General features: G+C 35.7%; 6 protein-coding genes across 11 annotated transcripts in view; 3 read left to right on the top strand and 3 right to left on the bottom strand.

Annotated features, from left to right (window-relative positions):
- Nucleotides 1-512, top strand: part of LOC128858318 (uncharacterized) — a 69,628-nt gene extending 69,116 nt beyond the window's left edge. For all 4 annotated transcript variants that reach the window (XM_054094484.1, XM_054094485.1, XM_054094487.1 and 1 more), the window contains exon 8: nt 4-512. In XM_054094484.1, the coding sequence (XP_053950459.1) occupies nt 4-471 (468 nt within the window). In that variant the 3' untranslated portion in view covers nt 472-512. The remainder of the gene's footprint in view (nt 1-3) is intronic.
- LOC128858315 (mucin-17) overlaps nt 1-1,057 on the bottom strand; it is a 109,689-nt gene extending 108,632 nt beyond the window's left edge. The window contains exon 1 of the mRNA XM_054094481.1: nt 671-1,057. Within this exon, the coding sequence (XP_053950456.1) occupies nt 671-863 (193 nt within the window). The 5' untranslated portion in view covers nt 864-1,057. The remainder of the gene's footprint in view (nt 1-670) is intronic.
- A 317-nt stretch (nt 1,058-1,374) lies between these two features.
- LOC128858319 (uncharacterized) lies at nt 1,375-3,829 on the top strand. The gene is made up of 5 exons (XM_054094488.1): nt 1,375-1,716; nt 1,773-2,076; nt 2,134-2,754; nt 2,842-3,450; nt 3,509-3,829. The coding sequence occupies exons 1-5, from the start codon at nt 1,628-1,630 to the stop codon at nt 3,743-3,745; spliced, it is 1,860 nt and encodes a 619-aa protein (XP_053950463.1). The 5' UTR covers nt 1,375-1,627; the 3' UTR covers nt 3,746-3,829.
- A 122-nt stretch (nt 3,830-3,951) lies between these two features.
- Nucleotides 3,952-5,106, bottom strand: LOC128858322 (exosome complex component CSL4). Its single transcript, XM_054094493.1, has 3 exons — nt 4,828-5,106; nt 4,511-4,759; nt 3,952-4,446 (listed from the first exon to the last, which is right to left on the bottom strand). Exons 1-3 carry the CDS (start codon nt 5,011-5,013, stop codon nt 4,225-4,227), a joined length of 657 nt encoding a protein of 218 aa, XP_053950468.1. The 5' UTR covers nt 5,014-5,106; the 3' UTR covers nt 3,952-4,224.
- Nucleotides 5,107-5,430: 324 nt separating this feature from the next.
- Nucleotides 5,431-6,923, top strand: LOC128858320 (deubiquitinase OTUD6B). Its single transcript, XM_054094489.1, has 2 exons — nt 5,431-5,599; nt 5,660-6,923. Exon 2 carries the CDS (start codon nt 5,709-5,711, stop codon nt 6,663-6,665), a length of 957 nt encoding a protein of 318 aa, XP_053950464.1. The 5' UTR covers nt 5,431-5,599; nt 5,660-5,708; the 3' UTR covers nt 6,666-6,923.
- Nucleotides 6,924-7,585: 662 nt separating this feature from the next.
- On the bottom strand, nt 7,586-20,307 carry LOC128858321 (sugar transporter SWEET1). Of its 3 annotated transcripts, XM_054094491.1 has the most exons (4): nt 20,128-20,307; nt 19,322-19,937; nt 8,193-8,598; nt 7,586-8,117 (listed from the first exon to the last, which is right to left on the bottom strand). In XM_054094491.1, exons 2-4 carry the CDS (start codon nt 19,489-19,491, stop codon nt 7,932-7,934), a joined length of 762 nt encoding a protein of 253 aa, XP_053950466.1. In that variant the 5' UTR covers nt 19,492-19,937; nt 20,128-20,307; the 3' UTR covers nt 7,586-7,931. The 3 variants fall into 3 exon arrangements, with proteins under 3 accessions (XP_053950466.1, XP_053950465.1, XP_053950467.1); XM_054094490.1 differs by having other exon boundaries at nt 19,322-20,307; XM_054094492.1 differs by lacking the exons at nt 19,322-19,937; nt 20,128-20,307 and adding an exon at nt 9,749-9,840.
- Between the last annotated feature and the right edge of the window lie 2,641 nt (nt 20,308-22,948).

Genomic DNA, 22,948 nt, shown 5'->3' on the forward strand with positions numbered 1-22,948 from the left:
AAGGACACAACAGCACCTTCTGTTTCGTGGACGTTTGGCAGTCGGTGTGAGAACGTTAAAGCAGGGTCATCCAACTGCGCTGAACAATTTTGGACACTAGACATAACGGCACAAGATTGGCAAACGGGCATTTTGCGTTTGCAAACTTTACCTTCTGGTGGACTGCTGTATCGAAATGGGTATACTGTAGGTTCTACAGAGCCATTAAAAGCTACTTACATAGCAACGTGTTGTGAACCAAAAGTGGCAGTTACAGCATTCGATGTTACAGGCAATCAGCGTTCATACAATATAGATGTACGCGATCTAGTGCTCAATGAAGCTGCTATAGCTGCCATAGTACTAGGCTCACTGTTGCTCCTTCTCTTGATTATACTATTGATTTGGGGAATTGTTTGGTGTTGTCGAAAACGCCAAGTTTCACTAGACCTACCCACATACCTCTCACATTCCACACGTAGTATGGAGTAAATTTAGAATAAGGGAGAAAAATAAATGATAAGAAACAACTTCGCAAGTTTTTTTAATTGATTGATTTTCCACGCACATGTATTACAATGTATTACACTAAATAAACAATAAACTTTGAATATTGCCTACTGCATTTATTTAGTTAAAATTCGGAATGCAACAAGTTGTTAAGTTTTTAATGGAAGTGAAAACAACTTACCTCGGTTAATAGCCACCGGTGGTAATAGTAATGGCTTATTTGGAAAGTCATCAAAAGTTAGCCCTGTTACTGATGCACTCAAGAGGGGATTTTTGACAACGGCAGCTGTTGTTGGGAAACTCGGGGCAACTGGCAAAGTAGATGCAGTTGTAGCCGTTGGACGTGACGTGTCACCTTTCAGCTTCTCTGACATACTTCTCCGATTATTCCAAAAGCGCAAAAACACGAATATCTTTTCTATTTATACTTTTATACACTTTGGTAACACTTTAAATAGCGAAAGGGCGCAAAGATGTGACCAAAATACAAATAAATGTAAACTAAAGAAATTTGTAAAATAGAAAAACTTTCCGAACAAGGTGCAAAACAGCAACAGACAAAAAGTATTTAGATTAAAGGGGTGTTTGTGTTAAAATTGCATTATTCATGAGGGGTGGACGGGAATTCTTTCTACTGTCAGTTTGTGAATTGATAAGCTATCTTCTGTCAAACGAAAAATTACATCAACCTGCTTTATCGACTAAGCATTGCATTTACATATATTGAAAACTCTCAATCTCCACAATCTATTTATGCTTTCTCTGGTCTACTTCACTTTTATTATTCCACCATGATATTTTTTTTTTTCAAAATTTTTTTTTATTTCAAAATTTTTTTGTTCACGCATATTTGTATAAATATTATTTAGAGACACCAAACGTTTACATTTTACAAAACAAATCAAGATCGCGGCAGCCCTACACCATCAGCTGATGGACAACGTGTTTTCATTTGGTCAACCTATAGCCAACTTCACTTTCCCTCATGTACTTATATCGAACTGTGTATACATACTAAATTTATAAACATTTTGGCGTGCCGGTTTAGTTTTTTCGGATTGAATGAAAATTCTAATTCTTACGAGAGGAGGCATATTTATTTGATATAAAGTAGCGAAAGCGGCAAAGGTGCTAAAAAATGGAGGTAGTTCAAGAATTACAGGAACGCGCTTTGCCCGTCTATGAACAACTGAAGAGATACAATATTTGTGACGACCATGAGATCAGGTAAATACGCCCGATGGTAAACAGTTACGAGTTTTCTAATATCCATTGACTTACAGTGAATATAAGCAAAAGCGGGAGTCTTTCGCTCTGCAACTCACACAGAAAAGTGTCAACAGTCGCACTTACGTAGAATACATTATATTGGAGCGCAAAATGTATCGCTTGGTGGAACGAAAAGAAGCCAGTTATAAAACAGAACTAAGAGGTTTAAAGAATAATCTTATAAATCACATTACAAAATTGTACCGCGAGTGTCTTCACAAGTTTCCTGAGGCCGAAAGTTTGTGGAATCATTTTATAGAGTTCAGTAAACATTCAAATCCAGCACAAGTACTCGGAATCTACGAGAAAATGCTCTCAGTAAGATCAAATAATAATACTTTAAAGGTTCGAATATTTAAATGACTTGTTTTGTAGTATCACGGCTCCAACGAAAAAAATTGGGTTGAGGCTGCGCTTTGGGCTTTTAGCAACGATAGTGACAGTCTTGTTTGGCAAGACATTTGCACGCGAGGCTTGCAACGTCATCCTAATGAAGAAATTCTGACCAAAACATTATTCGATTTGTTAGTCTTTGTAGCCCACAAACGGGTGGAAGCTGGGCAAAAACTGGATTATGAAAGCTCTTTGCGGCAGGCAGAATGCGTTTATAGAAATAGCCGTACAACCATTACAAATTTACCATTTTTCCTCGGACTAGTGCAGCGGTGCGAGCATTGTTCATTTATCAATATCACAGCTAGCTTGCAATTAAATATAATTGAAGATCTATTAGAGCGTTACCCTTCACAAGAAAAACTCTGGGATTTTTTGGCACAGCGGGAGCTGCGTGGCTTCGCTTTAAATGATTTAAGGGAGCATGCTAAAAGAAAGGAATCTGGAGTTTCAATCGCATCGGATAATGGGCAGGCTAAAGATGGTACCAATCAAGGTGCGTCGAAGAGCAATACCATTTTGTTTAAGCCAGTTTTTAAGGACCGTTCAATGAGGCAACGCATTGAACTTTGCTCGAAAGTATACGAAACGGCATTAAAAACTGTAAGTAAACCGATTTTTGAAAGAAAGTATGTGTAAAATTTTATTGAAAAGTGTTAATTTACGTTTTTATTTTATTTTCAAACACAGCTGAAAACCCGTACTATGTGTCATGATTACATAAGCGCCATGTTAATAATAAATGAAAATAATGAAACAGATTTGAAAACCAGGCGCAAGTATCTAGCAATGGCTCTGAAAATGGGCCATGAATTAGGTCTGATGAGTGAAGAGCACTATTGCGTTTTTCTGCGTTTGTTAATCGTAACTGAAACCGGCAGAAAAATCGCCGAATCTATGCTAAGTGAAGTATGCTCTGCTTACAAATCAGTTAAATTATATGAAGTATGGATTTCATACTACATTAGTCAAAATGCATCGGATATGGTAGAAAAAATCCATGCGAAAGCCGTGAAAGACCTGGGAGATAAATCTGGACCCATATTTGAATTAGCTATTCAATACTTCAAAACTAGATACGATGAAGACCGTTCAACACTTGATCGACTCTACCGCGACGCTATTAAAATGACAAGTCCTAAATTCGGCATATTTCGCGCGCAGTATCTAGAATTTTGTATGATTAATTCTCCCTTTGATAAAGTACGCAAAGAGTATGACCACTTAAGTCAGTTGCCACCGCCCTGCCTACAGTTACATGAAAAAATGGCTGAACTAGAATCCCAAGTTATTTTAAAGGTGAGTAATACATTTTGTAAACAATATCTGCGTGCTCTAATTAGCCTTTATATTACAGACTAAAAAAGATACTGAACGTCGACGTCAAGTCTATGAAAACATGGTTTTGCAGTTTGGAAAGGAAAATACTTCTGTCTGGATGGAGTATGTTCGTTTCGAGTGCTCATTTGGTGATAAAAATCGTGTAACGCACATCTACGATCGTGCGAAGGCTACACTCAATGAAAATTTAGTGTATCCCTTTCAAATGGAGTACGATTTAAAAAAGGAAAATTTTAAATCGGAAACTGAATAATTTAGACTAGTGTGTAACAAATATAATATGGAATCTATAAATAAATCGAAAGTAATGGAACCGAGAAAAATCGGGGATAATCAATATACCCATAGTAGTAATTCGTTTTCATTTTAATATTGTATTTACCAACCAATTAAACAAGTTGCAAAACAGTTATTCGTGGGAACGAAATAATTTAGTAATCAACTCAGTCTAAATAATCCTAATAAAACATTACAATTCGCGCCATAACATACTAATGCCATCGGTGCTTCTCTTCATCTCTTCTTTTTCAATCTTAAGCACAATTTATACTGTTAGAACATTATTCCCAGATGAAAATAAGTTGTTCAAGTGTTTATTAGGTTTGATTTTTCTTAAACAAAAATTGTATAAAAGGTGAACTAAGCGGATGAAGAATGCGGATCGGTTTCTTCATATACTCAATAAAAATCCAATTTACCGTTTTTAATGCCAGTAAAATTTAGGCACTACTACTACTTCTCTTGTGGCAGCTCTGTTTTTAAGGAACTTTCTGCAACTATTTTCGCAACTTTCCGAGGTTCCTTTACTAATGTATCGGGACATTGCATTTCCGTCCAACTAACAGGCACCATTGGTGGTCCACTCGCACCACTTTCACTAGAAGTCGCAACCACTACGCCTAATTCATTTTCCGCAGTACTTAGTTGATAACAGGATAACTCTGTTTGAGGAAGCTAAAGTAAATACATCATTGATATTAATAATACTATTACGTATAAAAGAACATAAATTAATTACCACTCGGGCTAGTATGACATCGCCCGCACGAAATGATTTATACATTTCGACACGATCCTTTTCGGTGGCACGAACATCTTCCTTTCGTACAATTCCTCTATACGTACGTTCAAGTATGTGGTCTCCGATGCAGATTATGGAACACTTTGCAAAACGTTGATTCACTTGGAGGACACGCGCCGTTATTACATCGCCTGCTACAGGTACAATAGTCTGACTGCCAGCACATTTTACTTCGATATATTTACACTATTTGCCGTACATGTCCAAAAGTTTATGAATATACAAATTGATTTCAAAGTTAATGCATTCGTTACCTTGTCCTTTTCTTTAACCCGCACGGTACCAGCCAATGTAGCGTAAATGTAACCGCCCCGTTCATATGTGCCTTGACCTGCAACTATGGTCTCCTCGGAAAGACATATTCTTTGTCCCGGTAAACATACAACCTCTTTTATATCCTCTAAATTACTTGAGGTAGCAAGACTGGACTGAAGTTCCATGATTTTCTTTAATCATTCACCACTAATAAAGTTACAAAAGATTAAAATATTTAAACATGCCACACAGCTGTTTAAAACTGTCGGCTAGGCAGTTCACGGGATCACCGCATTACCATGAATATGTTTAACACTTGATAGAAGACGATTGTTCTATCGATATGCTATCGATGAAGTTATTTCATACAGGTATTTAGATGATAGAAAAAATACAAAAAATAATCAGAGACAATCTACAAATTATGAATTTAATAAAATTTATTTTTAGCTTATGTTAGCTGTCGCAATGGAAAAAATGTCCACTTACACACAAAATATTATATAAAAAAATACTTTGGAACTATCAAAAATCATCTATATTAATGATAGTTTCGATAGTGCTATCGATAGTTCGCAAACTCTAAAACATTCGCTATTTCTATATAAATTGTGTAAGATTAGCACATATCTGGAAAGCAAAAGTTGAAACCGGTAGAAGGAGGAATAACCTAAAGTTCCACCAAAAATTGTTTTTCGGCAAGTAAGGAAAATCGGCCTAAAAAGGAATAACTAAATTTGACTGTGGTTCCCATCTTTTTGTTCATCATAAGTAAGTATAGGCACCATTTGTTTATACTTCGTTTAAGCAATTAATTCTTATTTTGTTCAGTTATTTGTGAAGCCAATTGTTGATCGAAACAGTGAAATCATAACTGAAAATGTCGCATTTGACCACCGAATCTGAACTGTCTGAAGCCTTGTCTGGCATATCACTAGAGGATGTGCTCACTAGACATCGGCGGGAGCGCAAGAATTTGCAAGCTAAAATACAGGCCTTGAAAAAAAATGCTCCAAAAAATGATAAAAAGAAACGTAAAGAAACAATGGAAGAAGTGGCACGCTTGGAGAGCGACTTAGAAAAACGGCAAGCTGCTGAATTAGCGGAGCTAGAAGAAACACAACAGAAGGAAGAACCCTCTTCGCAAAGAACATCAGATGAGCAGCAAGACGATTTAAAACAGGAGTTGTGCAATGACGAAGGAGAAGAAAACACATGTACTACTCAACGCGTTTCCAAAGCACAAAAACGACGCGAAAAGAAGGAGAGGGAAGCCAGGCAACGAGAGGAGGATATACGAGCTGCCGCTGAGGACGCAAAATTTGCGCCAAAAGCTGTTGAGGCACGTACTATACAGGCAAAGTTGTTGGATCGAAAGTTAGCTCCACATAGCATACCCTCCGATGGTGATTGTCTCTACAATGCAGTTCGCCATCAGTTATCTCAAAACGGATTAGCGGCCCACAGTGTACAAGAACTACGAAATGAAACTGCTAATTATATACGCGCTCATAAGGATGCACTTATTTGTTATATGACAAATACAAAAACTGGTAATTTGCTTACCGACTCTGAATTTGAGCAATACTGTGAGACACTACGTACTACCCCAGCGTGGGGTGGGCAAATTGAATTAAAAGCTCTATCTTCGGTATTAAAAGTACCTATTGAAGTGCTGCAGGCGGAAGGACCACCTACTACGCAGGGAGCAGACGAGTTTGCGGGTCCAAATCTATTAATAACTTATCACCGGCACATGTATAGTCTGGGTGAGCACTACAATTCAACCGTACCCATAGACCAAGCAGATACCGGCAATACCAATGAGAGTGGATAGAAATCCTAGCAACCGTTATGTCTCTTAGAAAAACTATATATGAAGGAGCAAGGCGAATTCAATAAAGGTGGTACAACAGCAACATATAATATTTTACATTACGTCCCCTTAGTATAACAATAGCCTATGTGCTCATAGACTATTATTTTTTTTATTGAATTTTTGGATTCTCCATCGTCGATTTTATATGTGGTCAAAATTTTGTCAAATTCTAGTTCCACAAAGTGGGTCAAAACGTCAGTCAAAAAATAATAAATATTTGCAGACATACCGAGATTTGAGTGAGAGCTACTTTCGACAAAAATTTTGAAATTCATTTTCTCAAAACATCAAAAAATTTATAGGCTATTTTAATACTAAGGGGACGATTAGGTCCCCTGAAAGTAGGAAACAAAGCAGTGATTTAGTTATTTTATAAAAAGCTTTTTCAATTTAAATTTATTATAATACAAAATTTCAATTTTCAAATTTCAATGTAACTTTCGTAACTTAATTTTGTGCTGATATCCGAAGATACCCGGCGAAAGAAAATAAAAATACGCTGCTCTACTGATACCACCATTAATAGATTCGCCTTGTGCAAGAGTTTAAATTACACCTCGATAAGACACGTCGAGTTTGAGTGACGAACATATTCATATTTATAAAGACATTTTATGTAAACTGTTTAAAGAATGACAGAAATATTAAAAAAAATTTGGAGTTCTCTTATAAATATGGATGTTGTAATTAAAGTTTCGTTTATTTAACTTTTTTTTATTAACTTTTACTATTAAGAACTATTAGCATAAAAATGTTTTCAAATTGCTTTCTAATGTACTACTTTTTTGAAAAGTTTTGAAGAGATATATACATTCTTTATTGTATTTATGACAAAGAAAAAAATATAATATATTTACATTTGTTAATTTTTACTCTACAATATTTTAATTTACCTATTTTCTTACGCATATGTATGAACATACGTAAGGATTTACTTAAATATTAAATTTACATTTGGAAGATTTGTTTTATTGTCAAAAATTACAATTGAAGTGTTATTAGCTTATCTAAGTATTAAGTGATTTGCTTTTTTGTGCAAACTTGAAAGAATTCAATAGAGAGAATGCGTCATAGCAATCCTTAACAAATAGATTGTTTAAAGCGCAAGCACATTATAGCAAACTTTAGTTGATTAATTTTATAAAGTGAATTGCAGTATCATTTCTACGTTTTCAATTTCATTGTGTAGACATTGTCACAGCCTGCATTAATTACAATCCATAATCAATTTATCTTCTTGCTAACATTGTTGCTTGACGAAGAAAGTGATGTTTTAGCATTAGACATCTTGTGTTCCAAAGAAGATGGTGAATGGGTCACTGATTGCTCAGAAGTTTGTGGTGTGTTCGGGTAAATAACAAACAGCGATAATTGTATAGAACTCAATAAAAATAGGAATAAGTTTTGGTACTAGAAGAAAAAAGAAATAAAATTTGAATTTAAACTGTAAATAAAATTGCAAGAAATTATGTTTTCCGCACTTACGGCCATCATTGGATTTCGTATAGAAATTGCGTACAACCCCCAAGATGCTGTAACCATCGTACCAGTTAATATAATAGGAAATGGCATACCCGCTGTACTCTTCTTTTCAATTATTTTATTGAGATGCAAAAGTGGTGAACCAACTAGAAACAGTAGTATGCCAGTAATGAGCATGCCAAAACGGAATTCAATCTTCTTCGGGTCTTCAAAAGTAGCATAGGCTAAGCAAGCTACCGTAAAAGCACCAGCAAATCCAATCTTTGCCCATATTTTCATTTTAAACTCATTTGAAGCATACCAATAGAATGCAGTCAAGAAAACGACGTTAATGGCGAAACCAAGAATATTCACCTGTATAGTGGCGGGATCACCCATCAATACACCCATCTTTAAGGTTAGAACTGAGCTGTGAATAGAAAAGGAGAAATTGTGTTGTTATACAAATAATTGGCCTAAACTTAATGTTCACGTATACATTATAAATAAAACTATTCATTAATAACAGTCCTCTAGGGCCCCAGAGCAATAGATCGTTTTGTTAAATAACGCATTTTCCGCCACTAGCCGAGAGCGCAAAATTTTTTATTCTCAGCACACCGACTTTTTCGCAAAATAATTATACAGGTTTAACGTAATCCAATATACATACATGCATACTACTGAAACACATATTCAGCCCATTCATATAATATAGCATATGAAAAAATAAAAACTATTTAAAAGAAATCAAAGACATTTTAATTATATTAGAACGGACTTAAATGAACTATTCAGAACTTCTTCTTAATTAGCGCGATAACAGCTCACGCGATATTGGCTGAGTTTAACAAAGCGCGCCACTCGTTTCTTTCTCGTGCTAACCTGCGCCGGTTGGACACACAGTGAAGCCAAGTCCTTCTCCATCTGATCTTTCCAACGCAGAGGGGCCTTCCTCTTTGCTACCATCAGCTGGTACCGCATCGAATACTTTGAGAGCCGGAACATTTGTATTCAGTTGGACGACATGACCTAGCCAACGCATCCCTGTATCTTTATTTCACTATGTATATGTCGTCTTAAAGCTCATCGTTCCATCGTCTAAAGAGGACTTTACTACTCCATTGCCTACTGAATCCAAAGTAGCACTGGTTGGCAAAAGATATTTCAAGGCTGACATTGTTATCGGTGTTAATGCTGGTTTCAAGATAAACGAAGTCTCTTAAAACCTCGAAATCATAACTGTCAACAGAGACGTGGGTGCCGACACGCGAGTGCGCCGACTGTTTGTTTGATTACAGGAGGTACTTCGTTTTGTCCTCGTTCACCACCGGACCCTTTCGCTTTGCCTCTTTATCCAGTTTGGAAAAGGCAGAACTAAGAGCGCGGTTTTGAAGGCCGATGATGTCAAATATCATTAGCATATGCCATCAATTGTACGCTCTTATAGAAAATTGTGCGATTAAGTTCTACGGCTCGCACGTTCTTTTCAGAACTAGCGAGAATAGAACTGTTTATTTATTTAGGACAGTCTTCACCAACTCAGATCTTGAAAAAAGAGCGTAATCGAACTGTGTTACCTTTTAGAAATGACATGCATTCTGTCACAAAATTTTTGCAACAAATTTAGGCGATCTGCTGCTCATTACTAGCTATTCAAGCGCAATATAAAAGTTTTCCCTGCGGACTTCAAATGGAAGAGGAAAGGTATTTTTTATTTAGTAAATACCAATTTGAAGTTTAATATTGTTTATTTATGTTACAATTAAGTTCAAATGAAACGAAGGTATTGGCACAAGTTTCCATATAACACGAAATAACTTCTGCCATCAAAAAAGTAACAGGGTCCTAATATTGTTCTAAGTATTGAGTGCGGCGAATACACCCAAGATTACTACAATATATGCATCCTCATCTTGAGAAAAAAAAGAAGTTGTCTGTAAAGTCGGTTTACTGACGGTAGTTTAACGTGACAACGTCATAAGAAAATATTGATGGAATGGTTGCAATTTTCAAAACAAAATTTTAATTTTATTTGTCTGATAGATATTTTGTATGGATATAGAGGAGGAGGTAAATGGAATTGCAATGGAATTGATCAAGTTACATTTACAAAAACGTGAAAAATTACGAAACATTTATCAAATTCATGAAAGATATCTTCAATTTCGATTGTGCATCAGACGTTAATAAGTCAACAACACTAAGAGGCACCATCATCGATTTGCCTTTTTCAAGACACTTTAAACTCGAAACACTCCCTTTCATTTCCTACTTTTTCTATCATCGTCCTATTCTCAACAGAGAAATGGTTCATTACCATGCACACAGGAAGACGGCATATGCAAATACAAGTATGTGAATTTATATACAAATGCGCATATACATACATATACAGTGGAAAGCAAAACTGTCCGGATGTTTTGCATTAAGAAAGAAAGGTATTGAAAACAATACAAATATAGGTATATTATTAAATATATGTATTTTTTTTCATTTAATTGAATATTATTTTAAATTATAAAGCACAAAAACTTATATATTTGCTTCAAGAAAAAAAGAAAAATTAAAAAAACATCAATTCCATTACTCGGACACTTTTGCACCGATTTGTGTTATACACATTATCACGATATTGCTTTGTTAAAATGAAACGGTATTTGTCCCGTTATTTTTTTTTGCTTGTTGCTATCTCGTTTGATCTGTTGTTTGATTCGTTACCTTGCTCATATGTCGTTACCTTGCTCTTTAGTGTTACCTTGCTCATTAGTGTTACCTTGCTCATTAGTGTTACCTTGCTCATTTGTCGTTACCTTGCTCATTGCATTGCATGAACTGCAAGCGAAAGCGCGGAACGAACGACAAAGCAAACGAACGGCAACGTTCGACATCTTGCTCTCTCCTACTTAAGTGAGCGTATATATGTATGTATATGCGCATATGTACATATATAAATTCACGTATTTGTATTTGCATATGCCTTCTTATTGATTATTATTAATTTGATTCACTTGAAGAATTTAAAATAAAACCAAGTTTGTTAATAATACCTGTTGTTTTAATGTTATTATTAATTTTTTTATTATATATGAAGGAAAAAATGTATGGTAATATTTACCATATACCTTATAAGATATGTTGTCTATACTAATGTTATAAAGAGGAAAACTTTGTTTGTTTGTAATGAAGAGGCTCAAAAACTACTGGACCGATTTTAAAAATTCTTTCACCATTCGAAAGCTACATCCTCCACGAGTAACATGGATTATATTTTATTTTGGAAATAGGGCTCGAGATATAGGTCAAAACGTGGACCCGGGTAACCTTCGAAAGTGTATGTACAATATGGGTATCAAATGGAAGCTGTTGGGGAATGCTTTAGTCCAGAGTATTTTTCATGCCCCTCCGTGACTAGGGTATCGAGATAGAGACCAAAACGTGGACCCTAGAATGTGTTTGTACAATATGGATATCAAATGAAAGCTGTTGATAAGTGCTTTAATACGGGGTAATTTTCATACCTATTGATGACGAGGGTCTGGAAATATATGCCAAAACGTGGACCCGCCGTGTCTTTGCACTGATTTAAACCAAACTTACACACATTGTTAAGGAGGTATTGAAGATGGTTTCCGTATGGTTTGGATACCTACTGGTAGACAGGGTCTCGAGATATAGGTCAAAACGTGGACCCGGGTAACCTTCGGATGTGTATGTACAATATGGGTATCAAATGGAAGCTGTTGGTGAATGCTTTAGTTCAGAGTATTTCCATCCGCTCCGTGACTAGGGTCTCGAGATAGAGACCAAAACGTGGACCCTAGAATGTGTTTGTACAATATACATATCAAATGAAAGCTGTTGATAAGCGCTTTAATACGGGGTAATTTTCATACCTATTGATGACTAGGGTCTCGAAATACATGCCAAAACGTGGACCCGCCGTGTCTTTGAACCGAATTAAACCAAACATACACACATTGTTAAGTAGGTATTGAAGATGATTTCCGTATAGTGTGAATACCTATTGGTAGATAGGGTCTCAAGATATAGGTCAAAACGTGGACCCGGGTAACCTTCGGACGTGTATGTACAATATGGGTATCAAATGAAAGCTGTTGGTGAATGCTTTAGTACAGAGTATTTTTCATGCCGCTCCGTGACTGGGGTCTCGAGATATAGGTCAAAACGTGGACCCGGGTAACCTTTGGTTGTATATGTACAATATGGGTATCAAATGAAAGCTGTTGATAAGTGCTTTAATACGGGGTAATTTGTTATGTTATGTTATGTTATGTTATGTTATGTTATGTTATGTTATGTTATGTTATGTTATGTTACGTTATGTTATGTTATGTTATGTTATGCTATGTTATGTTATGTTATGTTATGTTATGTTATGTTATGTTATGTTATGTTATGTTATGTTATGTTATGTTGTGTTATGTTATGTTATGTTATGTTATGTTAAAGTACAATATATTATGTTATGTTAATGTTAACTCATTCTCTATATCCATACAAAATATCTATCAAACAAATAAAATTTAAATTTTCTTTTGAAAAATGCAACCATTCAATCAGTATTTTCTTATGACGTTATCACGTTAAACTATCGTCAGTAAACCGACTTTACAGACAACCTCTTTTTATGACATTATTTAAGTCGTTGTTGCTGTTGTTGTTGTGACAGTTCATCCTTAAGGCTACTAAGGCTTTTGATTATTTCACTCGTCTTTGTAATCCGCTAGTGGAACATGAATTTTCGATTAATTCTTGGTCAGTTGGGGATGAAATACTGCGAATATCCTTCAATGTGATTACCAAAAACAAAAAAACTTAAGCAACTTCATAATTGGTTTGAACTTTTAATGTTTAATAAGCCGAATGTATGCAATGGCATGGGGCCGTATGATCCTCCCACTCAGTGGTTTGATTAGATTTTCACTTCCTTTTTTTCTTTTAGTTGACTCTGTAAGCTTAATTTTTTCGAAAAAAACGGCACACTGATTGTCGGTTACAATAAACCTTTTGTGTAATTTACTTACTAAATTAACAAAATTTAATCACCGAATGCTCCTATCTATCGAGTTTAAACCATTACTTCCTTTCAAATAGCCGATTTGTTCACATCGGCCTTTTTGCTATTTAATTAAAATAAAAGTAATGCCAACAATAAAAAAAAGTATCAAAATAAGATTAAATAATATACAGGGTTTACCAACTACGAGAACTTCAAAATTATATGCTTTAATTTCATGTTGAAATATACCTAAAAGTTAGGTTCCAACCCGCACGCCTTAGGAATGGCAGCAATTTTTTTATCATGCCTCACTTTCAAGGTGTGCCTAAAAAGGGTTTATGCTTACTATAATACAATAGGTCCATTCAAAAACCAATAAAATTACCTTATCAATTTGCTTTAGCAGATGTAATGTGGCCGGCGTAGCCGAATGGGTTGGTGCGTTATTACCATTCGGAATTCACAGAGAGAACGTTGGTTCGAATCTCGGTGAAACACCAAAATTAAGAAAAAGATTTTTCTAATAGCGGTCACCCTTCGGCAGGCAATGGCAAACCTCCGAGTGTATTTCTGCCATGAAAAAGCTCCTCATAAAAATATCTGCAGTTCGGAGTCGGCTTGAAACTGTAGGTCCCTCCATTTGTGGAACAACATCAAGACGCACATCACAAATAGGAGGAGGAGCTCGGCCAAATACCCAAAAAGCGTGTACGCGGCAATTATATATATATATAATAAATTAAAAAAAAAAAAGATTTGTTTATTTAAAAGCAACTATTTTAACTTATATGGGCAGTCAGTTAACTAATCTTAAGAACATAATTGATTTCGCTTAAGGCTTTTATCAGCGAGCTAATAAGCTTGGCGTTGAAAATAAACTATTTACACATATCAAACTAAACAAAAAAAAACAAGTGCTTGTAGCATAGTACACATAACAGAAGAGAAACTGTCAAGGCAGACAAAGAAAGAGGGAGAGACCCGAGAGAGAATGAGACAGAGAGAAAGAGAAAGAAAGAACATATATTTAAATAAATTCACGACATTTGCAGAGGATACAAATAGACAAAATTTACAAAAAACTGAGAAGGGGTGACCGGTGTAGGTAAACGCCGGACACAAACCGTGGCAACAACGCGCACGTTTATCACCCGCACAAACGTAGCGATTCCGGGACCGCAGCAGAGGCACAAATTACGGTAAGGCAATACCAATAAATCCGACGCCGGAATGGATCGCACTTTATAGTACGCACAAGCCCTAACCTAGAAACGGAAATATGCGCCAAAAAATATGCACAAAAAAACGCCAAATAAAATTGGAACCAAAAAACGCCCCAAACAGTAGGCACCAAGGAAATATAACGCCAAAAAGTAGGCAGCAAAAATATATTTCCTACAAGTTTGCACCAACAAGCGCCAAAAAGTAGGTAGTGTTATTTCTCACTAGAAATTAGCAACCACAAGGAAAAACTCAGAAAAAATAGCCTAAAGTGTATCTAAGATATATGTATATAAGGTATAGCTCTCTCTCTTCTTTTCCTCTACGTTATATCTTTTTTCTATCTCGCAGAACGAAAATACCCAAAACGTTGCATGGCCTTGAAATTTTAGTCTCCATTCTCGCTCGTCCATCGACGCCTAAGAAGTTTCACTTCAAATAAAAATATTCACTGTTTTAGTTTTTTGAGTACATGGAGAAGAGAGAATTTTACGCCGTGCTGCCTTAAAATCTGTCAATAAATCCATATTCTTTCTTCGAAAAATTACACACATATTTGTGTAATATAGCACACACTCACGATGGAGGCATTAACATAACCTAAAATTGCATCATTCATTTCTGCTCAGTTCTCTTTCAAAGCTCAGCCAAAATTACCATGAAAATTTGACTTCAATCATATCATATAGAGTTTTGAGCCATACATTTATTTCATCAGTCCGGACTTTCACCACCTCGAAACATATCGTCAGTGGTAGTTATAACGCTCTCCGTTTTCTGTGCAGATTAGATTGCATGTATGTATGTATGCATAATTTAACTCTTTCAACGATGATGATGTATACTATACTCATATCTGTATAACCTGTTCTGTATACTAGACAACCTTTGATTGGTTGATATAGTAGAAAAGTTTTCAAGTGAGTTTACGTGCAGCGTAACGTTCTTGTTGATTTTGTCGAAGCAAAGCATGAATTGCAATATCACAGATTATATACACATAGGCTTATTTGCGTTAATGTTGCACATTTCTTATCTGCTTTTTTACATATCTGAATTTGTGTAGAAGTATTGGAGTATAAGTATATGAGATACTTAATGATTACGACCGTCAAGTAGAAAATCTTGATTGTATTAAGTGCTACGTGAGCATTATTTGAATGGTTATTTTTTTTTTTTTGTTTTTACGAGTATAAATGTTAGAATTCGTCTAAAAGAAGAATTAAATTATGTAGCTTAAGTATATATATGATTATTTAGTTATTTTGTTCAAATTTGGTTGAAATTTTGAGATTTAAGAAAAATACGCCTATACACATGGGAATAGTAAATGTGGATAAGGGAGAGCCTTCTAAAGAAGAACCATATAAGAACGATGAGAAAATAAATTTAAATAAACCAACAACGGTATGAGATACCAAATTGATTCTGACTTTATTTGACCTGACCCAGTCGTCAAATTCAAATCTTCGAGCGTTAAGTCGCTTATGTGGCATATAGCGTTGCGCAGTTGAGACCACAGCTTGGATATATCGATGTTACCAAGCTCTGGACACATTACTTTATATCGAGGATAATTGACGGTAACGGTGTTTCCTTCCTCATTTCGAAAGTAATAATATCCAATGATGGCGTCATGCCATAAACAGTCAATCTTTGCGGAGGCATGTATGCTTGGTCGAACACTCCAATAAGTTGGCATAGCCGCTCAATCGAAAATGGGTCTCCTTCCACTTAGTTTTTAACCAACATTGTATTTGCGTATTTAAAACTAAATGTACTCTCGCTTTTTAATTACGTATTGATAGTTAAACACAAAAAAGTAGACATCTAGTTGTATGAGAATCTATTGTAAGGCTCTGTTCGGAACACTACACTACGAAACCACCTGTATGAGTAAAATCCGAGGCATAGGATTCAAAGAAGATCTTTAACAGCTTTGTAAAATTTCGTTTTGGGTAGCAGGTTAGGCTTTTACCCGTCCATAATTAAACCCAATATACTACCCACTCAAGGAGCACGACGGGACTAACGTTAGGCAGCATTTGCACTAAGCTATTTTATATTTTCAAAAATCGCTCGTGTAAGGGCTTATTCAACAAATTAGCTGGCGAAAAAATCGCTAGTGCATAGACAGTAGGTCGACTTTTGTTAGGCGATTTTCAAGTGATTATCGCCTATCAAAAAATTGCCTCATGTAAATGCAACTTTAGATGACTGCAGGAACAACTCTTAACAGGTAAAACTATCTAGGAATGCCTTTGTAAGAGTGATATTCCAATAATAACAATAACAAAATTTTAGACAAAATGCAAGTCATTATGGTAAGAGTAACTAAGTAATTTAGCCATGTCATATCGTACCGCTTAATGCTTATCTTAACAGGGAAAAAATTAAAATCAGTCTAGCATTTGATAAGAGCGAAGTAGAAAATTAATAGTGTATGCATGTACACAGATAGTGCATATGTAAAATACATACACATGTATGTATATGAACGGACACAAATTACGAGTATAAGGCATTTGTATTTCTATGAGAGCGCGTTGATTATACGAGTACATATTTTGGACCCATAGCCTTATCTTTTAAAATTTCTCTAATGCGTGTCCATAACCTATGTATTTGATTAAATCCGGCATATTCGAAGCTCTGCTGAATATATTTTACTCTGAGTTACACTCACTAGAGTGGTAAAGTATTATAATCTCTTTGAAGCAAGGTTTAACATTTTTTTTTTTTTTTTTTTTTTTTTTTTTTTGGAATTTAAGATGTGTTTGGCGGGATTTTACATCCACAAAAAGCCAGGGTGTTCAACGCTTAGTTTTGGAAAATACCTATTTTCGGTATGCAAAACTAAGTGCTCTGGTGCATCACAGTTTTGAGAGTGGCATTATTTAAAAGGAAAGGTTGACAGCACTAAGAAAAGAAATAAAAGACGTAAAGACTTCATTGTTTTTAAATATGGAAACGAGGTCCGTGTACGAATCAAAAAAGCTGTAATTTGTTCTGATGTGATCAAGGAGTGGACAGTTAAAGATTCTGTGAACGTAAGAGTTAATTTCACCGCACATACTAATACGCTGTCATAAGTACATCCTACTAGTATTCTATTTACCATTTTGATAATTTTGACATCAAAGGAAGCTTTATGAAACCAAGGTTTTGTCGGCAAGCAATCATGCAGTTTGGCAAAAAGGTTTGGTTTTTCTTCTGAGAATCAACGAACGCCGTCATACCAATCCCTGAATATTAAATTTCTTATAATTCTGACTGCCTCTTCAAAAGTGAATTCTACTTTTTTTGCAATAGCATCGGCTCTTTCATTTATTGGAATACCAACATGTCCAGGCAACCAAATCACCCGAACACTGTCGAAACCGTATTCATTTACCTTTTGTTTAAAAAGAGTAACGCAGCTGTTGTTGGAGCTTGCTTTCTTGATCATTTTGCATTCTTTCGCAATATCTAAGGCCTTAAGCAAGGCCCACAACTCACCAAAAGTGGAGGAGGTTCGCATTTCTATTTTAAATAAATGCTCCGTGTTGTTTGTAACATTAAAAATGCCAAACCCAACAGAGGTTTAAAATTATACAGATAGTAGCAGTATATCAAAAATAATAAGAACGAGGTATTTTGGTTTTAGTTGTTGCCCTAAAAATATCAAAATTAATAAGTAAAGTATGAAAGTTTACAGCAAGGCAAATTAAAAAGCTAGTAGCTGTAGTGTTGCAATTTTTTTTTATTTGCTCTCTAAATTGTCAAATTTTGCTTAAATTACCTACTTAAATTGGAATAAATGGAAAAATATCGTAATATATTTTAAACAGTTGGAAAGTAAATAAAGATCTTTATCTTAAAGAAGGTGTGCCCCCATGCACTCCGTGTAGAGAATTCGGTTCACAGTAAAACAAAATCTATAACAGTAATTAAGATACAATGATAATGGATTTTTTAACAGTGGTTATTTCCAAAGCAAATTCATGTAAAGTGAAGCTACTAGAACAGCTGGTATGTTTTTTTTCTCATTCGATTCAGTTTATTTGGTTCTGGTATAGTTTGCGAGTAATAGGATTTCAAAGAGACAACTGCCCGCTACGAAACAGACGTTTTTTGAGCCACTCCTTACATGAAGACAGCCGCTGCGATGTGTCATCAAGACAGAATGCTTATTTGAAGGAGACATTTGTTCGCCATATTAGTAGGAATTAACGGACGTTGTGGATTTTTAAAGGACTTGTCGTACCCCTAGGCCCTACACCCATTATTCGTCCGGAAATGCTTATTTGTAAATTCATACTTATACAGTACTACCCTTTATATATTTGAAGGCCGTATCACTATTCGCAGATTGTCTTCCACGGAACACCAAAATTCCGCGGAACCTATGCGCTCAGTGATCGGCGCGATAGCAATTAATCCTCATCATCAGTTTATTTGTTTACATTCTGATTGAAATTCATTCCAACCACCAAATTGGTAAAACAAAACACATGTACATTTTGTTTTTGTACTATTGCTATCACTATGTTTAGATTCGCGTTGGTCATTACTTAACATGGATCTGTGCTCTGAAAATATCACGCACGTAAAATCTTGTATATGACAGAGGAAAATTTGTATTAAATAAAATTAAAATGATTCTTTCAAAAATAATCCCTTAAAAAATCGAATTAAATAATTTCGTTTGAAACAAATACCGTTTTTAATTTTTTTTTTTTGCAAAGCCATGGATGAGGAATTCTTTAGTTTTTCAATCTAAAATGTATGTCTGTATGTTATTTACAGTGCAACCAAAATTTTTAAGTGCTGATGTTCTCTCTCTTCCAAAAGAAGCGCGCTAATCAATAGAATTACGAGCTTAATAGATTGCATTTACAACGAATTACCACTTTCTTACAGTACTTACAGAACGACACCACCAAGAAATGGTTCTGGAGGATATTCATCACTACGTCCCTTTTTCCGAATATCATTAAGCAAAAAGATACCCGAGAGAAATTGTAAGGTTGTAATCGTTCCGGCAACTTTTGCAATTGCATCACTATATGGCGCCAATAAATCACCGAGTGCATCCATATTGCTTTTGATCAAGGAAACAATAAACAAAAAAAGGCTGTAGACAATAAATTTTCCGGTAGTATACGAATATCCTTGACAATGAAGTTTTTATCCCAATTGCACGCCGGTGTACTTTTACATTCAGTGCTCTCTTCGCTCTTTCACGACTTCACACACGTTATCTCTTAATTCCAAAAACAGGGTTATTATAGTAACGAATCACCAAGTTCAAGAGCACTTCCGCCGCCGGCACACTGCACGGTTATCCAATACGTGCTGCTGTCAATTCAATATACTCGTACACACACCTCGACAGCAAACTTGTTAATGTTTTTTTTTTGTCGTAAGCAATAAAAAAAATTTCGTCTCACTCAGGGTTCGACTCTTTGTTGTTTCAATTCGATTATTTGCATTTGGTTTGCAATTTCTTTTTGGTTTTATTTTCTGCTATCACTAGTCTCAATCTGAATACATTAATTTCATACACATTAAATTTTGTATTATCTACGTTAGGAATTTTTTTATTTTAATTTGATAGTTCAATTTGTATCAAACAGCAGTCCGTCAACTCATTCAGTCTAGTGATTCAGATACAGTATTTTCCTCTGTTAACACTTCGCTTTCATTTAAGCAATTAAGTATATGTACAAGTACTTTTTTGGTTTTTACACCAGTCGTAATCTATTATTTTCCTTTATAAATACAAGTAAAAAGGTGTTTTTTTTATTTCGAAGGAAAAGAATAAAGAACAAAAGACACGTTGAATGCACTAAAACGAAAATACGTTGACACTGCTCGAATGTGGGCCAGCTTCTGAACTATCAAATACGGCTGTAACTATTCTAAATTTGATGGTTGCTGTGAGTAAAACTCGAAACGAAAACAAACGACGAAATCACTACATACTGGGAGAAACCTTTAATTTTGTTGTTTGCTCGATTGGGAGCGTACTCATAGCGCTCTTTATTAAGTACACTTACGTGCATATGTATGTACATATACATATTACTATATATATCTATAGAAATAAGATTAAAAGGAGTGGTAGTGTATGAAAGTTAAATGTTTGCTTGGTATATTTATGCTGAGTTATAACACTCAGCTGTTTTGCCGCTCAAATATGTGCGTTTAATGGCCCGAATGTCACTCCACAAATTGTCTGGTTATAGCAGTGAGTATGCCCACTAGTGAAGGACACGAACTACACTTAAGGGGGCGTCCATAAATTACGTGAGGTGTTTTTTTCAATTTTCTGAACCTCCCTCCCCCTCTGGTGAGATGTCGTGAGATTTTATTCAACCCCCTCCCCCATCCTCCAATCTCACGTGAGATTTTTCAAAATGTGGGTTTCTTATGTAAACGCGTTGGATTGTTATTGTAAAAAGAAAAAAAATTTGCTTCGTGCTTTTATTTACGACTAGTTAAGACTAGTAATCAATATTGCTGAGAGTTATAAGTGTAATAAAAATTTAACAATAGAAGACTTAAATCGTAACTACTGAGATTAAAAAAAGAATATCTACTCTAATTCAGTCCATGGAGAATCATGCGCGGTTTCAAGAGAGACTATTGGGACCAACATGTCCATATGATTTTCAGTAAAATCATGTGCTCCTTCAACTTCGTTCTAATCTAGCCACTCTAAGCCGTTGACGCTTGCGCACAGTAACTCATTAGCTCGTCTTGTGACAATCCGTGAGGGTCGCACTTTGCGGAACATACGCGCTTGCTTAGCTGGTGCAATGTGAGCTGCTCTCCTGTGCTCTGCAGCTCTTGTGATAGATGCGAAGTAAATACCGCATGTACTGCAGCATATTTTCTCTAAATCATCACGTATACTTGGGCAATAGAGATCAATAGGCGTGCTGATAAAGGCATTCAGCGGTTGAATCGGTACGCGTATTAGAAATGGAGCAAATGATTTTCCGTCATGTTCTTTAAAGTCCGGAATTGTCAAACGTCAACCTGAGTGATAGGGCGTTCGGCTCATAGTGGCGCGAAAACAACCGACGGGCTACACTGTACCGCAAATTCAGATTAAATTGAGCTATTTGGTATAAAACAAATATGGTGGTTTGACAGTAGTAATGTATAACGTCGAAGTATGAATGAAATTATTTTCTTTCTAACGAATTAGTGAATGATCTTAATCATACTTCGATTACGATTGAGATTAAATCTTAAGCATGTACAATTTTTTTGTTTCAATCAGAAAAAAAATTGCGTGATATTTGCCGAGACCCCCCCCCCCCCCCCCCCCTCTCCAACGTAACATTAGATGAGATCTGACTCGACCCCCCCCCCCCCCTTAAACATCTCACGTAATTTATGGACGCCCCTAACTGCTAGCAAAACCTGAAGTAATACTTACGCAAAATTGGTTTTCAAATAGTTTCAATGAGTGCCTTATATCAGTTAACTAAAGTGGACCTTTATTAATTTATCTATTAAAGTCGAAGAGATGTGATGTTTCGACAGCATCACACCAATGTGAAAGGGGTGATGATTAGTTAGTTTAGGCGTAAGTGAAGAGGCGTTTAGGATCATGGATTCCTTGGTTCCTTTACAAGAACATAAATGTGTTAAGTAGGACGAGGATAGGTAGGAGCTTAACGCAGATATCAGAATACAACTGAAACTTGGTCAACAATTGGTTTTGATTGATCTCCGATTATGATATCCATGAGCCCTGTCGCTGTCAAGTGTTTTTCCAGATGCAATCAATAAGTGTGTAGGAAATAGGGGACATGTTGTTATACTACTGGGAACTGGCGGTCCTCACTACATTCATAGATAATGTTTAGGGGATAATAGAATGCCTTGTAATTTTCTAGCGAAATTGCTTTACCATCCAATACCGTCTAGGAATTCAACCCCCTCGTTCAGTTCTGTATTATGGTCGTACTCGCTATTTTATAATTGTATATAATATCAGTAATTTGACGTTATTCAGTCGGGATTGGCGCGTCATGTCTTATTCATGTAGTGAATAAGTTTGCTGCAGATTTAATAGAAGTACGAAGTTTCTCGTAATTAAAACGACAGAAATGTTAGAGTTGTGCTCGCTATCTTCTGAATACAAGCCATCAGTACCATTGCCCGATTCCTTTATCAAACAAAAATCAGCATATCAGATCAGCGAAACTCCCTATCGCCGATGGGGAAGTTTCGGAATAGATAAGCTAAACAATAGTGAACCCCGAAAGCGAAAGAACACCGCAGCAAGAACTTTTCCCGTATATTTGGAAAATGCTACTGAAATGGCAGTTTTGAACCAGATATGAATCCGGGTCGTTCTTGTAACGTAGAACAGACTGTCGTAGATAGGCTCAAATCCTGATATACGAGCACAAACGTAGATATGCTATCAGATAAACTCCCATTAACGTTTGTAGCCCTTGCTGTTATTATCTACGCGGAGGGGTTAACATTTTTTGAATAAAGCATACATACATATTCAAATGAAAGCCTTGGT

The sequence above is a fragment of the Anastrepha ludens genome, chromosome 3 (assembly GCF_028408465.1).
Source record: "Anastrepha ludens isolate Willacy chromosome 3, idAnaLude1.1, whole genome shotgun sequence".
Classification (NCBI taxonomy): domain Eukaryota; kingdom Metazoa; phylum Arthropoda; class Insecta; order Diptera; family Tephritidae; genus Anastrepha; species Anastrepha ludens.

Excerpts from the sequence above, each read along its gene's own strand:
- LOC128858320 (XM_054094489.1), top strand. The coding sequence starts at position 5,709 with ATGTCGCATTTGACCACCGAATCTGAACTGTCTGAAGCCTTGTCTGGC.
- LOC128858322 (XM_054094493.1), bottom strand. The coding sequence starts at position 5,013 with ATGGAACTTCAGTCCAGTCTTGCTACCTCAAGTAATTTAGAGGATATA. Across the intron at positions 4,760-4,827 it reads GGGTTAAAGAAAAGGACAAG|TGTAAATATATCGAAGTAAA; the intron begins GTAACGAATGCA and ends TACGGCAAATAG. Across the intron at positions 4,447-4,510 it reads ATGTCATACTAGCCCGAGTG|CTTCCTCAAACAGAGTTATC; the intron begins GTAATTAATTTA and ends TATTTACTTTAG.
- LOC128858321 (XM_054094491.1), bottom strand. The coding sequence starts at position 19,491 with ATGGATGCACTCGGTGATTTATTGGCGCCATATAGTGATGCAATTGCA. Across the intron at positions 8,599-19,321 it reads TTTCTTGGTGGTGTCGTTCT|CTCAGTTCTAACCTTAAAGA; the intron begins GTAAGTACTGTA and ends TTCTATTCACAG. Across the intron at positions 8,118-8,192 it reads TACGAAATCCAATGATGGCC|TACCAAAACTTATTCCTATT; the intron begins GTAAGTGCGGAA and ends TTTTTCTTCTAG.
- LOC128858319 (XM_054094488.1), top strand. The coding sequence starts at position 1,628 with ATGGAGGTAGTTCAAGAATTACAGGAACGCGCTTTGCCCGTCTATGAA. Across the intron at positions 1,717-1,772 it reads TGTGACGACCATGAGATCAG|TGAATATAAGCAAAAGCGGG; the intron begins GTAAATACGCCC and ends ATTGACTTACAG. Across the intron at positions 2,755-2,841 it reads ACGAAACGGCATTAAAAACT|CTGAAAACCCGTACTATGTG; the intron begins GTAAGTAAACCG and ends TTTCAAACACAG.